The sequence below is a fragment of the Clupea harengus genome, chromosome 22 (assembly GCF_900700415.2).
Source record: "Clupea harengus chromosome 22, Ch_v2.0.2, whole genome shotgun sequence".
NCBI classification, from domain to species: domain Eukaryota; kingdom Metazoa; phylum Chordata; class Actinopteri; order Clupeiformes; family Clupeidae; genus Clupea; species Clupea harengus.
The window spans coordinates 5,360,107-5,380,749 of record NC_045173.1 but is presented as its reverse complement, the minus strand read 5'-3'; the positions used below and the strand labels follow the sequence as shown (position 1 = coordinate 5,380,749).

Here is a 20,643-nt window from a genome sequence, read left to right as displayed (position 1 = left end):
GTAATATATTATGTAATGACTTTGTCTGCTCTGTCTGTGTCTGCCTCTGCTCTCTCCCTCGTGTACCTCGTCTACCCTACTGAGCTGTTAACCAAGTCATCCTTTCTGTCTCTCTTTGGGCCAGGACCCGGATGCGTAAGGCGCACACACAGAGGAAGACCCTGGTGAAGGATGCTGAGGGTCAGAGGAGGGTCACCATTGAGCGGCTGGATGGCAGAGCTCAGAGCCCTTGCCTTCACAACTGTCATCCTGACAACGTCCAGCAGCATTTTCACCAACTCATCCACCAGTATCGTGCAAAGAGCAAGAGGCCAAAAGATGAGGAGGAGGAGTGAAGGGCTTCCGCTCTTTCTCGCCCTGCTTGTTCCTTGATTATCCCCGTGACCTAAGATGTGGCCCCACCCAAACACGCCAATACTCTATGCATCATGCTCTGCCCTCTCAGAAAACACGTGTCTTGATCAGTCCTCCTGTTCAAACACAGGAAAGGTCTTGGTTGGCTTGAGTTTACAGGCAGCGAGGATTGCTGTTGTTTTCCTTATTTTGTTAGGTAGCTCGTTTTGAGTTTTTGTTTTTAGTCTTTGTTTTCACTTGGATAGATTTGTTTTCCTTGTTCCCTTTATAATGACTGTAATTTTTTGCTGTTTTGTGACCAAAGAATTTCCTTTTTGATTTTCCTTGTTGTTGTTGTTTATCCTGATTTTTATGTCTTGACACTGTTGATGACCTTTAAAGAAGTCTAGAAGACATTTTCCCAAACCCCCACCTCAGACGGACACTAAACAATATGTCTTCTCATAACAAACCTGCTTTGGTCCGACAATGTGTTTACTGCACTGTCTGTCATAATAACTGTAGTTAGATATCATGATAACCGGCTTCATCACTCATCACATAACTTGATTGTTCTTCAAGGGTAAAGGTTACAGCTCTCAGAAAATGAAACTAAAAATATTCATGACACTTTATTTGACATGACCTTATGACAATTGGATTTGATATGTACGTATCATAGCGGTTCATGTCTGTCTACACATGGCCTTCATGTCAAATGACCCAAAATTGACATCAATTTTGGTGTTTTCCCCAACAACCAGGCCACTGTACACAGACCTGACTCTGTATGATACCCTGTATGCACTGGATTTAAGTGGTCATGTTAAGTAAAGTGTTAAAGTCATCTATTGATACAGATGCTTCTATCTGCTGTCAGAGTGTTCTGTGTATGTGTTACCTGTCTTTGAAAGTATATACAATGTGCATTTTTAGAGAAAAAATGACAGTATTCCACATTAGCTTCTTATAAGGATTATAGCTGGCATGACTAGTTAGCATCTGTCACTTACTATTTGCAAAATCAATTTCAAATTCTGAATCTACCTGCATTTTCTCCCGACTGTCTTCCCCATCAGAAATACAAGAGCAGCACGAGGTGTTTAATGTTTTGCCCCTCAGTCTGTCTGTGCTTTGAGATGCACTAGCACCTTCTCTTTCCCCATCAGATGAAATCGGTCCATTTGCTTTCGTTCTCTTTGTGTATGTGTTGTGTATGAGTGGATGAACAAGTGAATGAATACTCCAGACAATATCAAGCATTTCTGTCATTTCAAAACCCGTCAGGGTTATTTTATGTGATGTCTCCTTCTGCACTTTGTGTATTCTCTTCTCTCCCCTATTTTCAAGGGGTAATGATTATACCCCTCAGATGTAGCAGACTACCCTAACCATTTAAAAAAAAAAAAAATCAGATGTATTAAATAATTATACTTGAGAGATGTTTTTAGGCTAGCATCTGTTATGACAGCAAAGGAACCTGATCAAAGGAACATTAGGGTTTCAGGTCTTGTATTCTGAACAAGGGTAAATAAGAAGCTGAGAGTGGTTCAGACTGTCAGCATAAGGGGAGTGCCAGAGTCCATGGGTGTCTACAGGTCTGTGTTGTGATGGCTTGCCTGACATGGGTCTTATTTGGAATTCTGCAGCTAGGTTTATTGGAAGTATTGTTTTGGTTTAGTCCAAGCCCGTTTTGGAAAGAAGAATGCATTTGTGTGGAGTTTCATGTCTCTCTGACATGACCTGTTATTACAACTTATACACTTTGGCTAAATGAGTTCAGCAGTAAAGAGGATTTGCTGTTTTATTTTTCTCTATTATCTCAAATGTATTGTGACCTTTGAATGCCTGACCATGTGTATGTGTGGAGACTGTATGAGTGGCTGTTGTTACAGAGGGAGGGAGTGCAGTATGGAGCACCAGGGTGCAAGATTCACTTATCGGACACGTGCGATGATGATGCTGGTTGAGCTATACACTGAATGTTCTAATTTATTTTTTCACAGGTTTTTGTGTGTGAAATCAACAACAGGAAATTACAGAGTTCACTGTGACAGGCTGATTTTTATTTATTTAATGAATTAATTTGAGCCAACATCCTGTGTCTGTGGTGATGACTATATACAAATATACATAAATATATCTATCTACCAGGGCATGTATTAGTTTACTATCCGACTTTTAAAAAACATTTAAACACAATACAATGGCTGCAGTGTGTACATGGCTGAAAGAGAATAAAACTGTACAACTGTTCATCTTTTGGCTTGTGTTCTGTCTTCTAGAATATCTTATCTTATCATATCTGTCATTCCCTCACATTCTCCCTCATGTCCACGCTGCATCGGAAGAATTGCCACAGAAATCTGCTATTGAGTTATTATTGTATTGTATATGCCTTATTGTTGCAACTACATAGACTTCCTGTTATAAAAGTTCAGCCTCCTCTATCACCTCGCCATTCACTGTTTAAGCCATGTTTATGCCACGTTACTGCAAAAACTAATTCTAGCAGATCTAGCAGTGTCTTCTAGCACGAAAAATCCAACTCATTACTAATGTACTTCTTGGCTACTTACAATGATATTCTTATGATTGTTTTGAGCGGCTACCACTCGGATCATACATTATTAGTAATTCAGGACAAAAGTTTTTTTTGCAAACCCGAAAAATCATGAACCAGCTCATGAAAGTCAAGGAAGGGAAGTGGAAAGACAAACTAAACAAAACACTTCAAACCCCATAAATATCACACCTTTAATTTTATTGTGTCTTAAATATGTTGAATTTCTATCGCCACCATGGCAGCAAATGATTTACTCTATTGTCTCCAAATTGGCCCTTGTGGTGGTGCAACTTTCAGCAGAGGAATTTCTTAACCCCCAAGAGAAGAAAAGGAAAAGGTACAGTACATTAACAAAAAAAGAAAACGGCAATGATGGTATCGGCATAGTCCCATTTACACGAGCGCACCAGAGGTTAAAGCTCCTGGTTTCAAGGAAGACCATTCTGACATCAGTACGACCCCCCGCTCTTCTCCTCTTGGCTGATGATGAGACACAAGAGCGCTACATGGGCAGTGTGCATGCTAGATATGAGGGCTTGGCCTCCTCCCTTCTCTCCGTAACCACGCGTCTGGAGATTGACATACTGCATGGCAACGAACAAAAGAAAGAGTGGCTTGAGAGTCAATGATCCTCTCTCCTTGTGCCATTTGAATGTAAAGTAGTAAAGACAGAATTGAACTACAACAACTGACAAAAGGTAAAAATTAGCTACAGTCTTATGGTTGATTAATTGTGCTGGATATGTGGTAGTACAACTATCATTATCGGTAGTGTTGTTATTATTGGATGATACTGGAAAAAAAAGAATTGTTTCCATAGGAAGACCATTAAATCCACAATTTAAAAAAAACATAAACAAACTAAATAATAAATATATAACACATCCTGGAAAATAGCCCCCCATGCATAACTCAATTTGTCAATTTGATATATATTATATATGCTACATTCTCCTATCTTTAATTTTTAAAATATGCAACGTGTAAAGGTAAACATACAACATCTGCAAACAGTCTGCAGTTGAACTACCCTTTACAATTACGTTTCTCTGTTGGATTTTTGTTCCAAACATTGTAAGCTAGCGAAAAATAAAACATCGCCTTTGAACTGCATTTACTAAAATCATAGCTCGGCTGAAAGCGAGAATATCAGTTGAATGCTCATTTAGATTCTTTTAAACAACCACAACATATGTACATCACCAGAACAATAGCAAGCTCAATATTAACATTCTTATCTTTCAAATTGTTCGTATTGCACACACACACACACAGACATAAAAATACATAACACACATATCTATACATTTAAAATGCATACCAAAACAGAAAAACTAAGTCATATGTTAAAAATACACTCTTTTTCATAATGTCCAAATATGTGTATGGCCCGCTTATGGAGAAAGTGAGTCCTTTCAAAAAATGTCTTGACACTGGTCCTGTGCGATTGGGTGTAAACGACCCTCATGACAAGAAGGGGGCAGGACGTGGGATGATTGGCTGAGAAATAGTGCCATCTTGTGACTGATTTCTCAAGATTATTTTGTTGGTGGCTGTCTTCAACCAGGGTAAACTGAAGCATTTATAATCAATTAACTACAAAATACGCACAAAGACAAAAAGATATTTTTGTTAATTGTAATAGAAAGAGATAAATGATTATGCAAATGGAAAGCATTTGCTTTTTTTTCTTTCCCCAAGGCTACAGTTCAGTGTACAAGCTCCTCCAAGCAATAGAGGACATGGACGTCTGAAGAGAGTGAATATGAAGGGAGAGAGAGAGAGAGAGTGTGTAAGAGATACAGAGATGGAGGTTATGAGGACTATGATATGGCAATAAAAGAGCGTGACTATAGGACAGCAAATGGGCCAAATATGTAAATATTCTGAATGATAAAATTCATAAACCTCTGTCTTCTATTTCTATAGACCTCATACCTGGGATATCATCGAGCCTGACCATTTTCAAGTGTTTCTTTGACGTTGTATTCTAAAACCTCACAGGTTTCCAGATCTGTTACCTGCCTAAGTATATACTCACAATTATGCAATCAAACTGTATATTAATACCCATTCTAACAATTGTATTACCTTAAATAACTCAAATTCCATCTGACATGACAATCTGCCTATATATGTTGGAGGATCGATAAAGTTGGCAATTTTCAGTGTGATTGAGTGGGTGGTAAAGAGAGGAAGATGGGCAGATGACAGTAGGAGAGAGAGAGAGAGAGAGAGAGAGAGAGAGAGAGAGAGAGAGAGATGAATGGGTGTGAGGGGGCAAAGTAGAAAGGGGTGGAGGGTGGGGTTCTTGACAGGGGCTTTGTGAGCACAGTGCCAAGCTGTTCCGGTCATCTCTACTTGACGGGCACGCTGGGCGCTCCGGAGCGGTGGAAGTGGATGTTCTGCCACTTGCCGTCGCGGCGGTGCCACACACGGGTCTCCTCGGACTGCATGGTGCGGGGCATGCCGCTGACGTCCATGTACTGGGTCAGCCGAATGTAGGCGATGCAGGCAGCATCCTCGCCGATCAGGTGCACATGCGGGTTCAGCAGGATGGTGTGGACTGGCTTGTTCCCTTTGGAAAGAGCTGGAGCAAAAGCCCCACAAAATGAACAACAGGCCAGGATACAGCCGCACCTTTTTTTAAATCCAAATCTTGTGTGAGAAGTAATACTACCATGGTTCTACTGATTTCAGCATCGTGGGCCTAAACGTTGGGGTAACGCTACAGACTCAATACAGCTCTGCCGGACTGGCAAATAAATCATTCGTCCTGCATTGATCATTTGATTTAATTTGGGGAGCCATCTATACTGTGCAATGACTAAATTGGCAAAACACAATACAATAGACAATGCCAAACCAATATGGGTGAGTCATTGAGTATGAATTTAGTTAGTTTAGTTAGTTAGTAAAATACTGTGTGAGCCAGAAGTATAGAAGTGCTATACCAAAAAGCTTGGATGTATCTCCCTAACAAATGCAAACAAGTAGATAGTTAACAGATGTGACTCCCATATATGCAGATAAACAGATCGGCTATACACAGGAATGGTGGTTAGGTCAAAGGGAGGGTATGGGACCAGATTTACATATAATAAAGATTACATTACAAACTGAGAAGGAAAAAGAATTGTACCACTGTTATTCTTATATTCACGCACAGGAGGTGACACGTGCTACCTACAGTATTATATAGAAATAAAAAATGCCTTCAACAGAGTATATCGTCAAGGAATAAATGTACCTCAACATCTTATAAAGTGGTCAGCTGTGGATTTAGTACGGAACCTCCCTATAATAGTGACTTCTACAGTTGTTAGTGTGCTGAATGACAGGCCAGAAGAGGGTCATATCCATCATCTCCATTTAAGCCAATAAGATTCAAGTTTTATTTGATTTGGATTAAACTGATTAGATCAAGCTTAGTTAGAAGGCCTGTAGCCTCTGCCATGTACCAGTCATCTAGGAGAGCCTCCTCTCCTCCTCTTTCCTTGACTTATCACCGAAATAAGAGGGATTATTGGAGTATATGGGAGGTGATTAGAGGTAGCTTTATAATTCACACTTAAAATCTAGATAACTCTTAATTTACAGTTAAGTAAGTAATAAAGCTGTGAAGATGGAGAGAGAGAGAGAGAGAGAGAGAGAGAGAGAGAGAGAGAGAAAGAGGGAGGGAGGGAGGGAGATTTCACAGGTTTCTTTGTCTCAGTGATGTAGAGTTATGCACTTCTGCAAAAACTCTCAAATTCCTTAAAGGAGGTTCTGAGGATTTCACTGAAGGACCCACTTACCATTCTCAAAGTAGAACCTATGGAAGTCATGGCCCTCCACCAGGTTTCCCAGCGCCTCTGGTTCAAAGGATGTTAAGCCAGGGTCACAGATTTTCCTACCAGGCAAACACCGATACTCATTACCGATACTTACTGTGTCAGATTCGTGCCAGCATAAAAACACTGTATTGCAACAATCCCACATATTCCACAAATTCTGAGGATGCCACTTGAGTATCTTGAAAATAGTCCCCAGAAGCATCGAGATTCCTATAATATTCACCAGATTCTCCCAACAGAAGGAAGGAATCGCCACACTTACGCATAGGCCTCAAAGTCACCATTGTTGATGGACTCGATCAGCTGCTCAGTCACTTTGATAATCTCCTGCTTACGAGCTGGGAACACAAAAATGCCACAGCTATTGTCCAAGGACCCATTGGGCAGGAAATAAAGAAAGCCACTTAAGATTGTTATTACTGTTCTTGATTTCTTTCACCATTATTCATACTTCAGAATGATCAGTGTTTCAGTGATGATAACTCACAGGCAACACTTTCATTCAAAAGATCAATTCAATTTACCTTTATTGATAACTTGGCAAGCTGAGGGACAGCAAAAACATTACTCAGACTTTGGTCATAAAGCACGTTTTGCGATAAGTCGCAATCATCATCAAAAGGTTAGGAAAAGGAAAAGTTGCACTCCGTATTGAGTCATAGAGAGCATGCTGTCGAGACTTTGCCATTCGTTTGGATCCATATTTTGCCATAGACTTTCCATTGTTTCTGGGCCACTAATGGCGATATTCTGACGTGACACGCATGCATTAGCATAGCTTGGGAGAGAATGTGAATATAGAGGTGAGAGCTCAAAAGGTCATCAGAATACCGCCAATGGCTCTCTATTTTCTGAAGAAACATTAAAAGCAATAAAGAACTTTAAAAGTATATGAAAAAAGAAAACTTATCTACTGACAGATTACAATGGTAATCTGCTTCAAGAGACAGACGGGATCTCTTGTGATAAGGTGAAAAGGAATTGAAACAATAAGACGTGGAGGAGGGCAACATGTAAAAAAGAAGGTTTCTTGCTAAGGTGAATTCTAGTGTCTCCCATTTTCACTGTATGACAACAGCAACTGATTTGGGGGGAAGGGGGTCAGATGGAAGACACAGCGCTACTTCAGAAGCCTATGGTCTCTCACTCTACTGGTCAGAGGGACAGAGGGCATGTCGGGGATAGGGGAAGGTGGTGGTGGTGGGGGGTGTCTCTTCTCCCACTAAAGGTGGGACTTACTCTGGACCGAGGAGGTGGGCACCTGCCTGGCCTCTGTGGTCTGGGAGCGGGGCTTGGGCTGCCACAGAGAGTTTATGCTGAGGCTTCCAAAGCGCTTGGCTGCCCAGAAAAGGCGGGAGTGGACGGAGGAAAACAAACGAAAGGCATTTTCGAGTAAGACACTGATGAGAAAAGTTTGAAACATAGGGATGAGAAGAGGGGGAAAACAACAACAGGGAGGTGGAGTAGTAAAGGTTAAAAAAATTAAATAAATAAATGTGGGGATAATGAAATAAAGGAATTATAAGAAAAGATACAGGCCTAAAATACGAGGAGATCAAAGAGAAGGAGTTTAAGAGGAAAAATGGTAACAAAGGCAAATGAAATGGATTGCGTTATGGGGTGGATGGTCAGATATTAGATCACAAGCAGGCCATAAGACAGCCACATACACCCTACCTTTCAGGTCATCATCCTCAATGGTGGTATTAACACTCTCTGTGGACTCCTAGCATTACAACAAAACACAGGCACATCCATCCAAAAAATCAACAAGGAAATAACATAACATAATCTGATGTAATGATATTATAATTGTAAAAGAAAACACGTGGCTCATTCCATTTTAACATGTCTTATTAAAGTATACTGTGAAATGTACACATATTATCTTTGTTCATGCATTACATTCAAGACAACTGACTCCTAAAAATATGATATTCCACCTTGTTTCTATCGACAGGGTTGTGAATCACGGTCGTCTGAGGTTCCTGTAGTATTTCACATGGAGGCACAGAAGAAAAAAATATCAGTCACTGAAGATTTTCAAATGAGTGGAATAAAACAGCATCAAATCAATGCTGGAAGGACACTGCATGCTTTGAGAATTAACAGACAGCAAAGTGCTGAATCAGTTTCCTGCATGTGTGTGTGTGTGTGTGTGAGTGTGTGTGTTTCTGCTTTTCACATCATATCCTGAAATTTGATGCTCTAACCAAAAGAGAGGCCATTTTGATTAATCACACAACAAAGCAAACCACAGCAAACCACAGATTCACATTGCAACACACTATAACGTCACGTAGCTCAATAGTAATTAAAAACGGTGGCTCCGCTGAGTTTGGCAAGCCTTTTCTACAGAGGAGCTCTGGGGAGAGGAGCACATGTGAATGCTGTGCCCCAGAGAGTTCTGGCCCTGGGGTGATTGGGGGGGGGGTTGGACAGCAGGAGTCTGCAGCTGGACGCGGTTCTCGCCCCTTGTCTGCTCTGCACTGTTCTGCCTCTGTGGACTCAATTTGTCATGACCAGCTGCCTCCAACTGCATGTTGCATTACGTAACGCCCACACTGTACACTTCACCCTTGTACACTAGTCCCCTGGAGTTAGCTTTGCCCTCTATCTTACTGTCTCACCCCAGACCTTGGATGCTCTCTCTCTCTCTCTCTCTCTCTCTCTCTCTCTCTTTCTCTCTCTCTAGAGGACCAGGCTGCAACTAACCCTGCTCATTTTAAATTACTCTTAGAATTATTCCAACACACCATATGGTTTAATGTCATAGGGGTATGGCTGTTGTTAGCCTTTCGTTTCCAATCTCTTCATCAACACCCTATTCCCACGTGCGTATCAGTAATATCCCTGATGGTTCGCACCCACCTCTCCCAGCAGGGCAGTGGTGTGTTTCAGTGTCTCTCTAATTCCATCATTTTTCACTGCACAATATCACTTTCCTATCGTTAAATTATCAATGACTTCTTGTCAAGCAGATGATATCAGTCTTCCAAAATATGAGTATTTTGATGAAACACACACAAACACACGCAGTAATTATGTGCCATAGTGGGCACTGTGCAGGCTTTATCTGAATTGATCCTGATGACTCCGCCTGAGTCCTCTAATCATAGCGAGAGATTAGAGAAGATTACACTGAGTCGCTTTTATCATCTGTCTGAGAAACAAAACCATAACAGTGTGTGTGTGTGTGTGTGTGTGTGTGTGTGTGTGTGTGTGTGTGTGTGTGTGTGTGTGTGTGTGTGTGTGTGTGTGAGAGTGTCAGGGAGAGGGGTGTCCGTGCGTCATCTAGTGCACGTCATGCAGACTGTCAGGCACATGACCACCACGTCAAACCAGATTGCAAGCGTGCACACACACATACACACATACACACACACACATACACACATACCATGCACTGCTACATCAACAAGGCACAAGCCACATTCATTACAAAGAAAATCTAACAAATCTGCATGCAAGAAGAAAAGGCAGGCTACGAATAGCAGCAAGCACTTTTTTTTAAAAGGACAATCATCAGGACCAAAGGGGCACATTTACTCAAGGAAAAGGCAGCACAAGGCTTTAATATTTTCAGCCTTCACTAGGCATCTGATGTTCTAACAGCCTTCAGTAAATCTGGCCCCTGATGGCTATGAAGTGTAGTGACAGGGCATGCATGGAGAGTGCATTGTGGGTACCAGTGCTGGGACAGCGCCTGTCTCTTTAGGGCTGGTGGCTATGTTGGTTTTGTTGTTAACCTGTGGGAGTGTGTAAAGCAGTCATTACAGCCAGTGCTGACACAACCCAACAATAAAATGCACACAAAAAAGACAGTTGGAATAAACGACGTAACCAAATGAGGTGTCACCCAGATAGAGAGTACAATCACCAGATGTGTGCTTTAAGTAGCTTGAGTGTCCCCATGTCCAGGTCCCTATGTTTAATGCTAAGTGCATCAGATTTGATGACGACACTACATTGTCAAAAGACCTTAAAAACTCAGAGGAAGTGCTTAATAAATACTTTTTATGAACTGTATGACTTAAAGTACGTTACTGAATTGGTTTGCCAGACGAGGAAACCACGACATGCATAATAGAGAACTGAAAGTCTACTTGTCCTGTCTATGTGACTGCCTGAGTCAGAATCACTTGTTCCATCCACCATGATGTTGGCATAACCATGTCATAAATACATCATAGCTGACACCATATCCAATCATTAGTCATTATGACAGTCAGTGTGATATGTGGTATAACTATATCATGTTATCATTATCAGTTATTGTCAATTTTATAAAAGTTATAACAGTTTATGTCACAATCTACTGAGTTTTCGTAGCATAAAACATATTCAGAGCTGTTTGAAAATGATCAGCATAACATTTTTACAACGTAACATTTTTACATCATTGGACACAGACTGTGATGAAAGTTTATGAGAAAGAGGTGACTGACAAGACATATTTATGACATCGTTATGACAACCTTATAACATAATTCAAGTGATGAGAGCAAACCAAGGCCCTAACCGCTCAACACAAGCCTGTCACTCAAATCTGATGCGTGAGGGAACACCTCAGACATGACACAGGACAGACTAGTCTTGTTTGCCATATGGGAGCACACATCAAGTATATATCTAGAATAGAAATCACAGGTGGTGCATAAAAGGGGAAAAAAATGACGTAAAAGAGAAAAAACCTGAATGACACAATGACAGTGAATCAGCAGGACGAAACAGCAGGAAAGACACACATCTACATAGGAAATGAGAACAGATATGTGACAGAAGCAGTCATGAAGAAGCAGTAATGAATTTAGATGATGAAGTACGCAAGAATCAGACAAGTGACGTCATAACACAAAACGTCCTCCACAAGATCACATCCCAGTTTTGTAATATCCATTAGCCACAGATCATTACATGGCCAAATTAAACTGAGGACAGACTCACCTTGACGCCGTCTGCTGTCTTCTTGTTCAGCAAACTCTTGGCTGCTGTTAAAGTGGAATGGACAGAGTTAGCACAAGGACGCAGGGAAGGAAAGCAAGGTCAAGGTCAAGGTCCAAACGCATGCACATCCACAGGCATGTCAGGTCACAGTCCAAACAGCAAGCATCATCATCATCATCATCATCTTCATCATCATCATCATGGTCATTATCATCACTTAGTCATTCCTGTGAAACACTGGTCATCAGATGCAACCCATTCTCTTGGAGAAAACACACATGGCAACATAAGAGTGAGTTGGCTCACACACTGCCTCTCCTATATCATATACACTCAAGACAGAACATAGGGTGCACAGCCAGAGGAATTACATTCATAAAGTGGTGATGTGCATTATCAAATCTAATGACGCATGGTATTTTATAACCCAAATTCTAATGCAGTTAATTGATTTGGAACTACACTACATACTTTTATTTTTGTATGAAATATTAGTGTTGGATGTGGCCATTGCAGTTGGCATGACATGATATTAATCACAAGGGATAATGACAAACTTTAACACATCAGTTTGAATGAACTGTATACAAATTGAACTTATCAAGGCCATTTTCACGGCTTTAATGGGTTGTGTGGGCATCATAAGTCAAAATTAAAATAGAGCTCTGATTGATCATCCTTGACTTATCAATATTCATCAGTAAATTCCCAGCAGATCTGAAGACCATTTTATGAATGTAATGGCTTTGACATTGGACTGGCATGCAGATATACGGTATCATCTAACTTGCTCAAAGTGAAAGGGAAGTGCATTTTAGACACACTGGGATCAAACCCACAAACTCTGGTTAGTGGTAAAGCACAGCCCCTTTCCTTCTGCTTATGAACTCTTACCTCGTTGGTATCATATCCCCAACAAAGGAGTGAAAGTAATGACAAAACAAGAGGCAAAAAGGTAAATAAATCAAATCAAGAAGTTTTTTTGAATTGGTCTAATGGAAATATGTGCTTTAAAGATGATGAAAACTAAGAAACAAAAAAGTAAACTCAAAAATCTACCACTCAAAACTCTATCTTTTCACAAAGATTTCAAGATTCAAGAGCTTTATTTGTCACATACACAGTTATACAACTTGTATACAATAGTATACAACTTGTAGTGAAATGTTAACCTGGCCCATAGACTCTCCACAGACTGTGCAAAATAGAAGAGATTAAAATAAAATAGATAAAAATAGATCAAATAGATACATGAATAAAGTACAAAAGAATAACAACTAGAAAGTACTTGATGCAGTTTGAGGTTTGGCCTGGCCCATGGCCAGAGTTAAAGGGATTTATTTTGCAAAGAATATCTGACTTGAATCAAACTGAACCATCAATCTAGAATGGTCTTAAATATAACCAACTTCTATCCGGTCATATGCATGTAGCGATTCATGTTTGTGCCGTAAGGCATGAATATACAGGGGATATTTTTCCCATCCAACATTTCAGAAACCTTGGGTTGAAGCTCATAGTCCACTTTGATTTACTGAGCACATTGAAAATGTTAGACCATACATGACATTATAAAGGCCAGGATGATGACCACCTTAAGAATGCCCACAAACTCAGCAACTAAACACTTCCACAGATGACAATCCACAACAGCTGACTTAAGTCATTAGCCATTGGTTCAATTAATACTAAATAGGCACTGTTAAACCAAATCTACTTTTAAACAGTGGATAACTGTACTATGAGCTGCCTAGATCTTCATAGGGCTGGGAATGTTATCTGCATCTCCCACACGTAACGCATACACGGGGCTCCTTGCACTGTTATTATCTCACTGGGCCTTGCTCTGTTATTAGGCCTCACAGACGCTAACCCTCTAGAATGCCTCACAGAGACAAACCCTCTAGAATGCCTCACAGAGACTAACCCTCTAGAATGTCTCTCAGAGACTAACCCTCTAGAATGCCTCAAAGTAAGGCCTCACTGGGCCTCTCTTAGCTGCCAATAGCAACCACAAAAGGCTAATTTAACATCTGCAAAAAAAAAATATTATTATGTGTGCTTATCAGCCCTGAAATATCAGGCTAAGGATGGCACTCCCTATACATTTGACAGCCTACTGGACTTCGTAAGGCATACAGAGAGAAGAGAAAAGGGGAAGGAGAAGAGCAGAGACTGGCATACCTGAGAAGTTTCTTGTGACCAGCATAGTGGTCAAAATAGCTCCCTGCGAGGAAGGAGGGGAAAGGAAGGGAGGAAAAAGAAAGGAAAGATACACAAGAGAGAGAGAGAGAGAGAGAGAAAGTGAAAGATGAACATGCTAAGCCAAGGAAAAGGAGTAGTGCATTCATTGATCCTGCAGTGAGCAGTCTGCTGTCACTCAAACTAATTAACTCATTATTTCAAGCACTGTGAGTCGACGTTTGACTATGAAAAGGTGAAGTTATGAGAGAGAGATACAGAGAAAATCAAGAAAAAGAGAATTTATTTTCCTCTCAGCTTCTAGTGAGGAAGTGCACAGTGGGAACAGTACCTTGAGTTTCCTTCTGGCATTGAACTTCTTCAGGCACTCCACCGTCTCCTGTCTGTGCATCATGGAGGCCACTGTTGAGCGTTGCTGCAGAGAGGAACACAGACACAGAGATAGAGGGAGAAAGAGAGGGAGAGAGAGGGGACAACAAAGAAAGAGAGAGAGAAAGGAAAAAAGAAAAGAGTTTGTGCATATATTTTGATTTATGCCACTGCTGATAGTGCATGGACTCCTACATCTACACAATAGCAAGTATTTTTGTCCGACTACATCAGAAGCATCATGAGTGTGCAGCATGAGACATACGCAGATCCAGGGGTGCTTGAGAGCCTCAGTGGCGGTGATTCTCTTAGAGGGGTTGATAGTCAGCATCTTATTGATCAGGTCTTTGGCATCTGGGGTCACTGTGTCCCATTCAGGAGAGGGAAACTAAAATAGATGCAAACAAACACACAAGCAAACAGGGTGAAACACTTTACCTGTCTGATGTACACCTAGACGGACTGTTGTCATATTCATTTTAGATGCCATCTTCCCACTCACATCATAGGCCCCAGCCTTGATCTGTTGATATAGGCGGTGCTGGTCCTCATCCCAAAACGGGGGGTAGCCCACCAACAGGATGTACAGAATCACCCCTGCAGCCAATAACAAGAGTAAGGTCATGAAATGTGGCCATGTTCCAGATGAATGAGGGCTATAAGCTTAAAATCTCTGATGACAGAGAGCTAGCGACAGACCCACATCATAAAACACTCTCAGCATATCAACACCAAGAGCTGAGTCACTCTCTTTATCTGCAGGAGACTGTGTGAGACTGTGTGTGTGTGCATGTGCGTGTGTGTATGTGTGTGTGTGCGTGTGCGTGTATGTGTGTGTATGTGCACGTGTGTGTGTGTGTATGTCTGTGTGTGTGTGCGTGTGTGTGTGTATATATGTGTGTGTGTGTGTGTATGTGTGTGTGTGTGTGTGTGTGTGTGTGCGTGCGTGCGTGCGTGCGTGCGTGCGTGCGTGCGTGCGTGCGTGCGTGCGTGCGTGCGTGCGTGCGTGCGCGCGCGCGCGTGTGTTTGTGTGTGTGTGTATGTGTGTGTGTGTGTGTGTGTGTGTGTGTGTGTGTGTGTGTGTGCGTGCGTGACTGTGTTTAATCTCCTCACCACAGGCCCACATGTCCACTGGTTTTCCGTATGGATCCTTCCTCAACACCTCAGGAGACAGGTATCCTGGAGTACCAGCAAAGCCTGTGTGTGCAGAGAGAAAGAAAGAAAGAAAGAAAGAGAGAGAGAGAGAGAGAGAGAGAGAGAGAGAGAGAGAGAAAAAAAGAAAGAAAGACTTTATAACTCAGATGGCGACTGCAGATTTGAATTACTACTGTAATTCACTGAGGTGGACACTCACCAAACCATGCCTGCTGATCCCCCTGGACCTCGATGGCCAGTCCAAAATCTGCCAGCTTCACGGCGGCACCTTTTAGCTTGCTAGCCAGAAGTAGGTTCTCTGGCTGTGTGAACACAAATGAAAGATTAGCCACCTACACTAAAAGCTTCATCTGTGTCATTTTCACTGCCAGTGAAATATAAGATTTCCTGATTTCATATTTAATGGCTTTGTTGTCTTTTACTCCCCCCTCTCTCTATCTCTGTAAACACTCTAAGCACACCCAGCATGTGGGAGAGGTGCTGCTCCCCTCAGGGCCAGTAGAGGGCTTTAATGCGGAGCTCACCCACTCATCATAATAATGAATAATGCATCTGCTGACATTTACAAGCAGGTTAGGCTTAGTGCCACAGCCAAGAACACGGCCCAGGCTACCTGTGCACTTATGCCGAGCGTCCATCACTAACTCCATGGAGCATTCTCTTGAGTGCCTCTGTGAGAGATGGCACAGTGATGCACAGATATCTAAAGGCTTCGTGTTATAGCTTTAGATCCAAGGGGCACATTTCATGTGCTGTTTATGGGGCAGCCTAACCATGACAGCACAAACCCGTTCACAGTTAATGCTACTGCCATGAAGACTGACTCTGTCTATTCATATCATGACCTCAATCGTCTGGAGCTGTAAGGACCCCCTGATCCTTCCCTATTGAGCCTGGATTTAGATGGTATTTGTGAATATGACATCTGATTTGAAATAATGAATGAGGAAAGAAACTGCTGCAATGTGCACTATGCACTACACCAAAACCACATTCCAAATAAGAACCATATTTGAAAATAACTAAATAAAATATATATATATACATTTGAGTAAATCATTGTATGGTCATTTTCATCAATTATTGTGAAATTATGACTGTATGGTATTTGTTGCCAGTTGACACCTGACCTTGATATCTAACAGTTGACATCTGAAAACTTGTACTTTGTTTGGACTGGCCAGTGGTGCACCAAATCTGCCATTCATGTGGATGTTATCTCATTGGTAAAGCTTCTGTACAGGCTGCATGCTGTTAATGCTTAGCTTTAAAGAAAAACGAATTCTTTGCAACAAGAGTGCCAGAGCGCTCGCTAGTACAGTGTCAGCTTCTTTCATAATGATGATACCCCAGACCAAAGGTTACTGCTGATGTAGTAACTAAACATGATTACATTGCTTAGAATGTAGCATAAAGAAAACCTCTGTAAACAAATTCAACAAAGTTTTTTTTTTAATTGGTCTAATGGAAATATGTGCTTTAAATATGATGAAAACTAAGAAACAAAAAAGTAAACTCAAAAATCCATCACCTCAAAATAAACTCTACCTTTTCACAAAGATTTCAAGATTCAAGAGCTTTATTTGTCACATACACAGTTATACAATTTGTATACAACAGTATACAACTTGTAGTGAAATGTTAACCCTAACAAGCTAGCCCTAACAAGCATAACACTAATCCAAACCTCTGTCCTTCACATGTCCTTGGTCTTCATTCAAACAGTGACTCAATGTTCTCACAGTAATGATTTTGTCTGCACAAAATGAAAGGGAATACCCATACTGCTGGTAGCATGGACTGACCTTCAAGTCCCTGTGGACGATTCCATTTACATGGCAGTGATGAACACTCTCCAAGATCTGCTGAATACAATGGCTGGTTAAGGAGAGAGAGAGAAGAGAAAGCGCAAGAGAAAGGGCAAGTGAGAGAAAGAGAGAGAAAAAGGCAGACAATGACACATAGAGAGGGAGAGAGAGAGATCAACAGAGAAAAGGTAAGAACATGAAGAGACCATGCATACATCTATTTCAGATCTCAATCTCACTGCAGGCATATCATGTTATCAACTGTTCCCTGTCTTATACCATATCAACTGTTCCCTGTCTTATACCATATTGTGTACAAAGCAACATCTTAACACAATGAAAGACTCATTAATCATTAACAACATATCCCCCCACCTCCACCTTTCTCTCAAGAGATTTGAAACACAACCACAAAACTTGTGTTGTAAAACACTCCTTGGATCATTAATCACACTTATAAATAACTTGGTGACACGCACCCTGAGATGTATTGCACCACCGATAAAGTCACAAGTTATAAAAATAATTGTCTGTGCTGCACTGTCAGACAGTGATGTATCTCTGCAGCAATGATCAGCAGTGAGGGTGTGCGCCTGTGTGTGTGTGTGTGTTTATGTGTGTGTGTGTGTGTGTGTGTGTGTGTGTGTTTATGTGTGTGTGTGTGTGTGTGTGTGTGTTTATGTGTGTGTGTGTGTGTGTGTGTGTGTGTGTGTGTGTGTGTGTTTATGTGTGTGTGTGTGTGTGTGTGTGTGTGTGTGTGTGTGTGTGTGTGTGTGTGTGTGTGTGTGTGTGTGTGTGTGCGTGTGCGTGCGTGTAAATGTGATTGACACTGAGAGCTGGCATATGCATTCCTACCTGGCATCAGCCTCGCTGTAGTATTCTCTGGCAACAATATCTTCAAACAGCTCCCCTCCTGTGACCCTGAGGTGAAAGAACAGAGCAGGGTCAACCCTCTGCACCATAGAGCAGGGTCAACCCTCTGCACCATATCAATGACTGGCTGTTAAAGGTTGGTGTGACCCTGAGGTGAAAGAGCAGGGTAAACCCTCGCCACCATATCAAAGACTGGCTGTTAAAGGTTGGTGTGACCCTGAGGTGAAAGAGCAGGGTAAGCCCTCGGCACCATATCAATGACCCTGAGGTGAAAGAGCAGGGTAAACCCTCGCCACCATATCAAAGACTGGCTGTTAAAGGTTGGTGTGACCGTACTGGGAGAGGTACATACATTCTCTATATCTCTACATAGTATTCCTATACTGTACTTTCCCATCACCTCTCTCTAGACCCACAACTTCATTGTTCTTCAGTAGCCCAGAACAGACAAACCAAAGCCCTGGCTCTAGAGAGGGAATCCCTTGTTGTTATGGAAACTGACGACCATCGAAAGTTATCCTACACGCTTGGAGGGGTAGGGGTGACAGAAAAGTAATCAGTTGGTTGCAACCTGCAACCTTGCCACTAAATGGCACAAAATCCTACACAATGCACCTTTAAATATCTGTCATACATAAAGCAGTTAGGTGGGAGCGTCTTAGAGTGCATCAACGCATTAATCCACTTGGGGCAGCTGTGTGCAGTGAGAAGGAGTACGAGATAATACCTAAAAATGGTTTCCATGCCGATTAATAAAATGAGGAAGGGAATATCTTCTGGAGGAAAGAAACTAAAGCAAATAATGGTTTTGAAAATCCCAATGAAATAAAGCTGAGTCACCTCAACTGAGTGCTTGGTGCTGATGTCTTTCTTATTTGCTGCTAAAAATCAATACATTTTTGTTTGGGAAATTCACTTCTACAGTAGATATGTTACTTCACACATTAACACTTCTTTGAGCAGTTTCAAAACTGGGGAAACAACATTATAAGGAGTTAAGCAGTAAGTGTCCATTAGACTCAGTTCATGTGTAAGTATTACACTATTGGTGTAATAATATTCCTAATACAGTGATTTGCACACTGATATGAAGCTCAGCATGTTACGTAGAGTGTATATTTCCAGTTTTGCGAACACACGTACATATGCCTAGGCAATTTCAGGAACAGTGTGCATTTCTCCATGTGCCACTTGTGGACACTTATAGTATATGCCTACTTGATGCTCCAGAAGTGTTTACATGTACACTCTACCTGGAACATTCTGGAAATATGACTCAAATGCGCCCTTGCTTAGAATATTTCAGTTCTTTGAAAGGCATTTTTCTTTTTTCTGTTAGAGATTTACTGTAAGCATTCTAGTCTGTTTTTTCACCTGCAATAATGTTGATTGGACAGAAAACCATGTAGGCATCAGAAAGTGCGGTGACCATTTTATTTGTGCACGTTAAGGATGTATGTTATATGCAATCCCAGCATACAAGGGAGAAGCGGACACCTAGCAGAAGCTCAATAATGAGCATAGTGTGTATAGTATACACCCTCCAAGATCATATCACTAGCTAGACACAGACTACGGCCCATATTTGCACCATTCTCCATACATGCACGTATGTACACACCCACACACATCCATAGGCCAACAAGACATGTCGTCTGATAGTGGGAAGTGAAGGGTAACTGTACATTAAAGACTGACAAGCCACATTTCATCTACGCTGCTTGACTGGAGTTAATTGGCTTTAATTTTGGTGTGACTATCTATAATTGAGAAACACGAAATAAGGAGGAGAGGGCTAACCCATATTGTGGGTTAGCCTCAGGCTAGCCTTGAAAGGCAATGGACTCCCAAGAGCTCGTTTCAGCACCATGCAGCAAAATGGGTCATTTTTCCTTCGAGTCTGTTTTTGAGCTAGAAACGACAAGGAGAGAGAGGGAAATGGTGTATGGACAAGTGATAGAATTCAGTGGAGTTCAGTTGGGAGAGGGGGGTATGTTTACTTACAGATCAAAGACCAGGTAGTGAAAGCCTTCCTCAGAAATGCTTTCATGAAGTCTCACTGTGAAGAAACAAGAATGTTTTTTGTATTATTATTTTACTTTCCAAAATGTGATTTCAAACACCAGCTTATGAACTCAGTGTTGGAGGCGTGAAATACTGACAACATATAAAGGCATGCTGTCATAATGTACATGGAATATCAAGTAATTTACATGCGTTTAGAGGAATTGTGTTCCACTACTTTAATGGAACATTTGTACACGAGATTGCTCACATGTACCGACTCAATTTGGATATTTTAGAAGTTCAGAAGTCAGTGTCAGTGCGTATAACATGTGATAAAGAGGCTTTACAGACCCTCCAGGATTTCCCGATGTTGCGATCGCAACTATTAACGCAAATTCAACCAATACCCGTGAATTCAGCACGGCGTTCCAATTTGCAAGGGCCCAACTAAATAACAGCAAAAGTTCGCGAAAAGCAGGGCTCAGATGTTAAACAGGAATAATTACTCAACTCAAAAATGCTAACAAGATCAAAACCAAGGTACACA

At 41.4% G+C, this 20,643-nt stretch overlaps 2 protein-coding genes across 10 annotated transcripts in view; one reads left to right on the top strand and one right to left on the bottom strand.

The window, feature by feature from the left end:
- The window catches only part of ank2a (ankyrin 2a, neuronal), an 82,774-nt gene extending 81,045 nt beyond the window's left edge, over positions 1-1,729 (top strand). For all 4 annotated transcript variants that reach the window (XM_031560505.2, XM_031560504.2, XM_031560501.2 and 1 more), the window contains one exon: positions 125-1,729. In XM_031560505.2, the coding sequence (XP_031416365.1) occupies positions 125-335 (211 nt within the window). In that variant the 3' untranslated portion in view covers positions 336-1,729. The remainder of the gene's footprint in view (positions 1-124) is intronic.
- A 1,347-nt stretch (positions 1,730-3,076) lies between these two features.
- Positions 3,077-20,643, bottom strand: part of camk2d2 (calcium/calmodulin-dependent protein kinase (CaM kinase) II delta 2) — a 31,151-nt gene continuing 13,584 nt past the window's right edge. The window contains exons 4-21 of one of the 6 annotated variants that reach the window (XM_031560507.2): positions 20,094-20,148; positions 18,072-18,137; positions 17,214-17,286; positions 15,608-15,710; positions 15,367-15,450; positions 14,756-14,850; positions 14,519-14,641; positions 14,216-14,299; positions 13,867-13,909; positions 11,683-11,726; positions 10,425-10,484; positions 8,679-8,723; positions 8,413-8,461; positions 7,975-8,073; positions 7,260-7,280; positions 6,998-7,073; positions 6,697-6,791; positions 3,077-5,489 (exon numbers count right to left, since the gene is read on the bottom strand). In XM_031560507.2, the coding sequence (XP_031416367.1) occupies positions 5,257-5,489; positions 6,697-6,791; positions 6,998-7,073; positions 7,260-7,280; positions 7,975-8,073; positions 8,413-8,461; positions 8,679-8,723; positions 10,425-10,484; positions 11,683-11,726; positions 13,867-13,909; positions 14,216-14,299; positions 14,519-14,641; positions 14,756-14,850; positions 15,367-15,450; positions 15,608-15,710; positions 17,214-17,286; positions 18,072-18,137; positions 20,094-20,148 (1,448 nt within the window). In that variant the 3' untranslated portion in view covers positions 3,077-5,256. The remainder of the gene's footprint in view (positions 5,490-6,696; positions 6,792-6,997; positions 7,074-7,259; positions 7,281-7,974; positions 8,074-8,412; positions 8,462-8,678; positions 8,724-10,424; positions 10,485-11,682; positions 11,727-13,866; positions 13,910-14,215; positions 14,300-14,518; positions 14,642-14,755; positions 14,851-15,366; positions 15,451-15,607; positions 15,711-17,213; positions 17,287-18,071; positions 18,138-20,093; positions 20,149-20,643) is intronic. The other 5 variants (XM_031560509.2, XM_031560508.2, XM_031560510.2 and 2 more) reach the window with 5 other exon arrangements.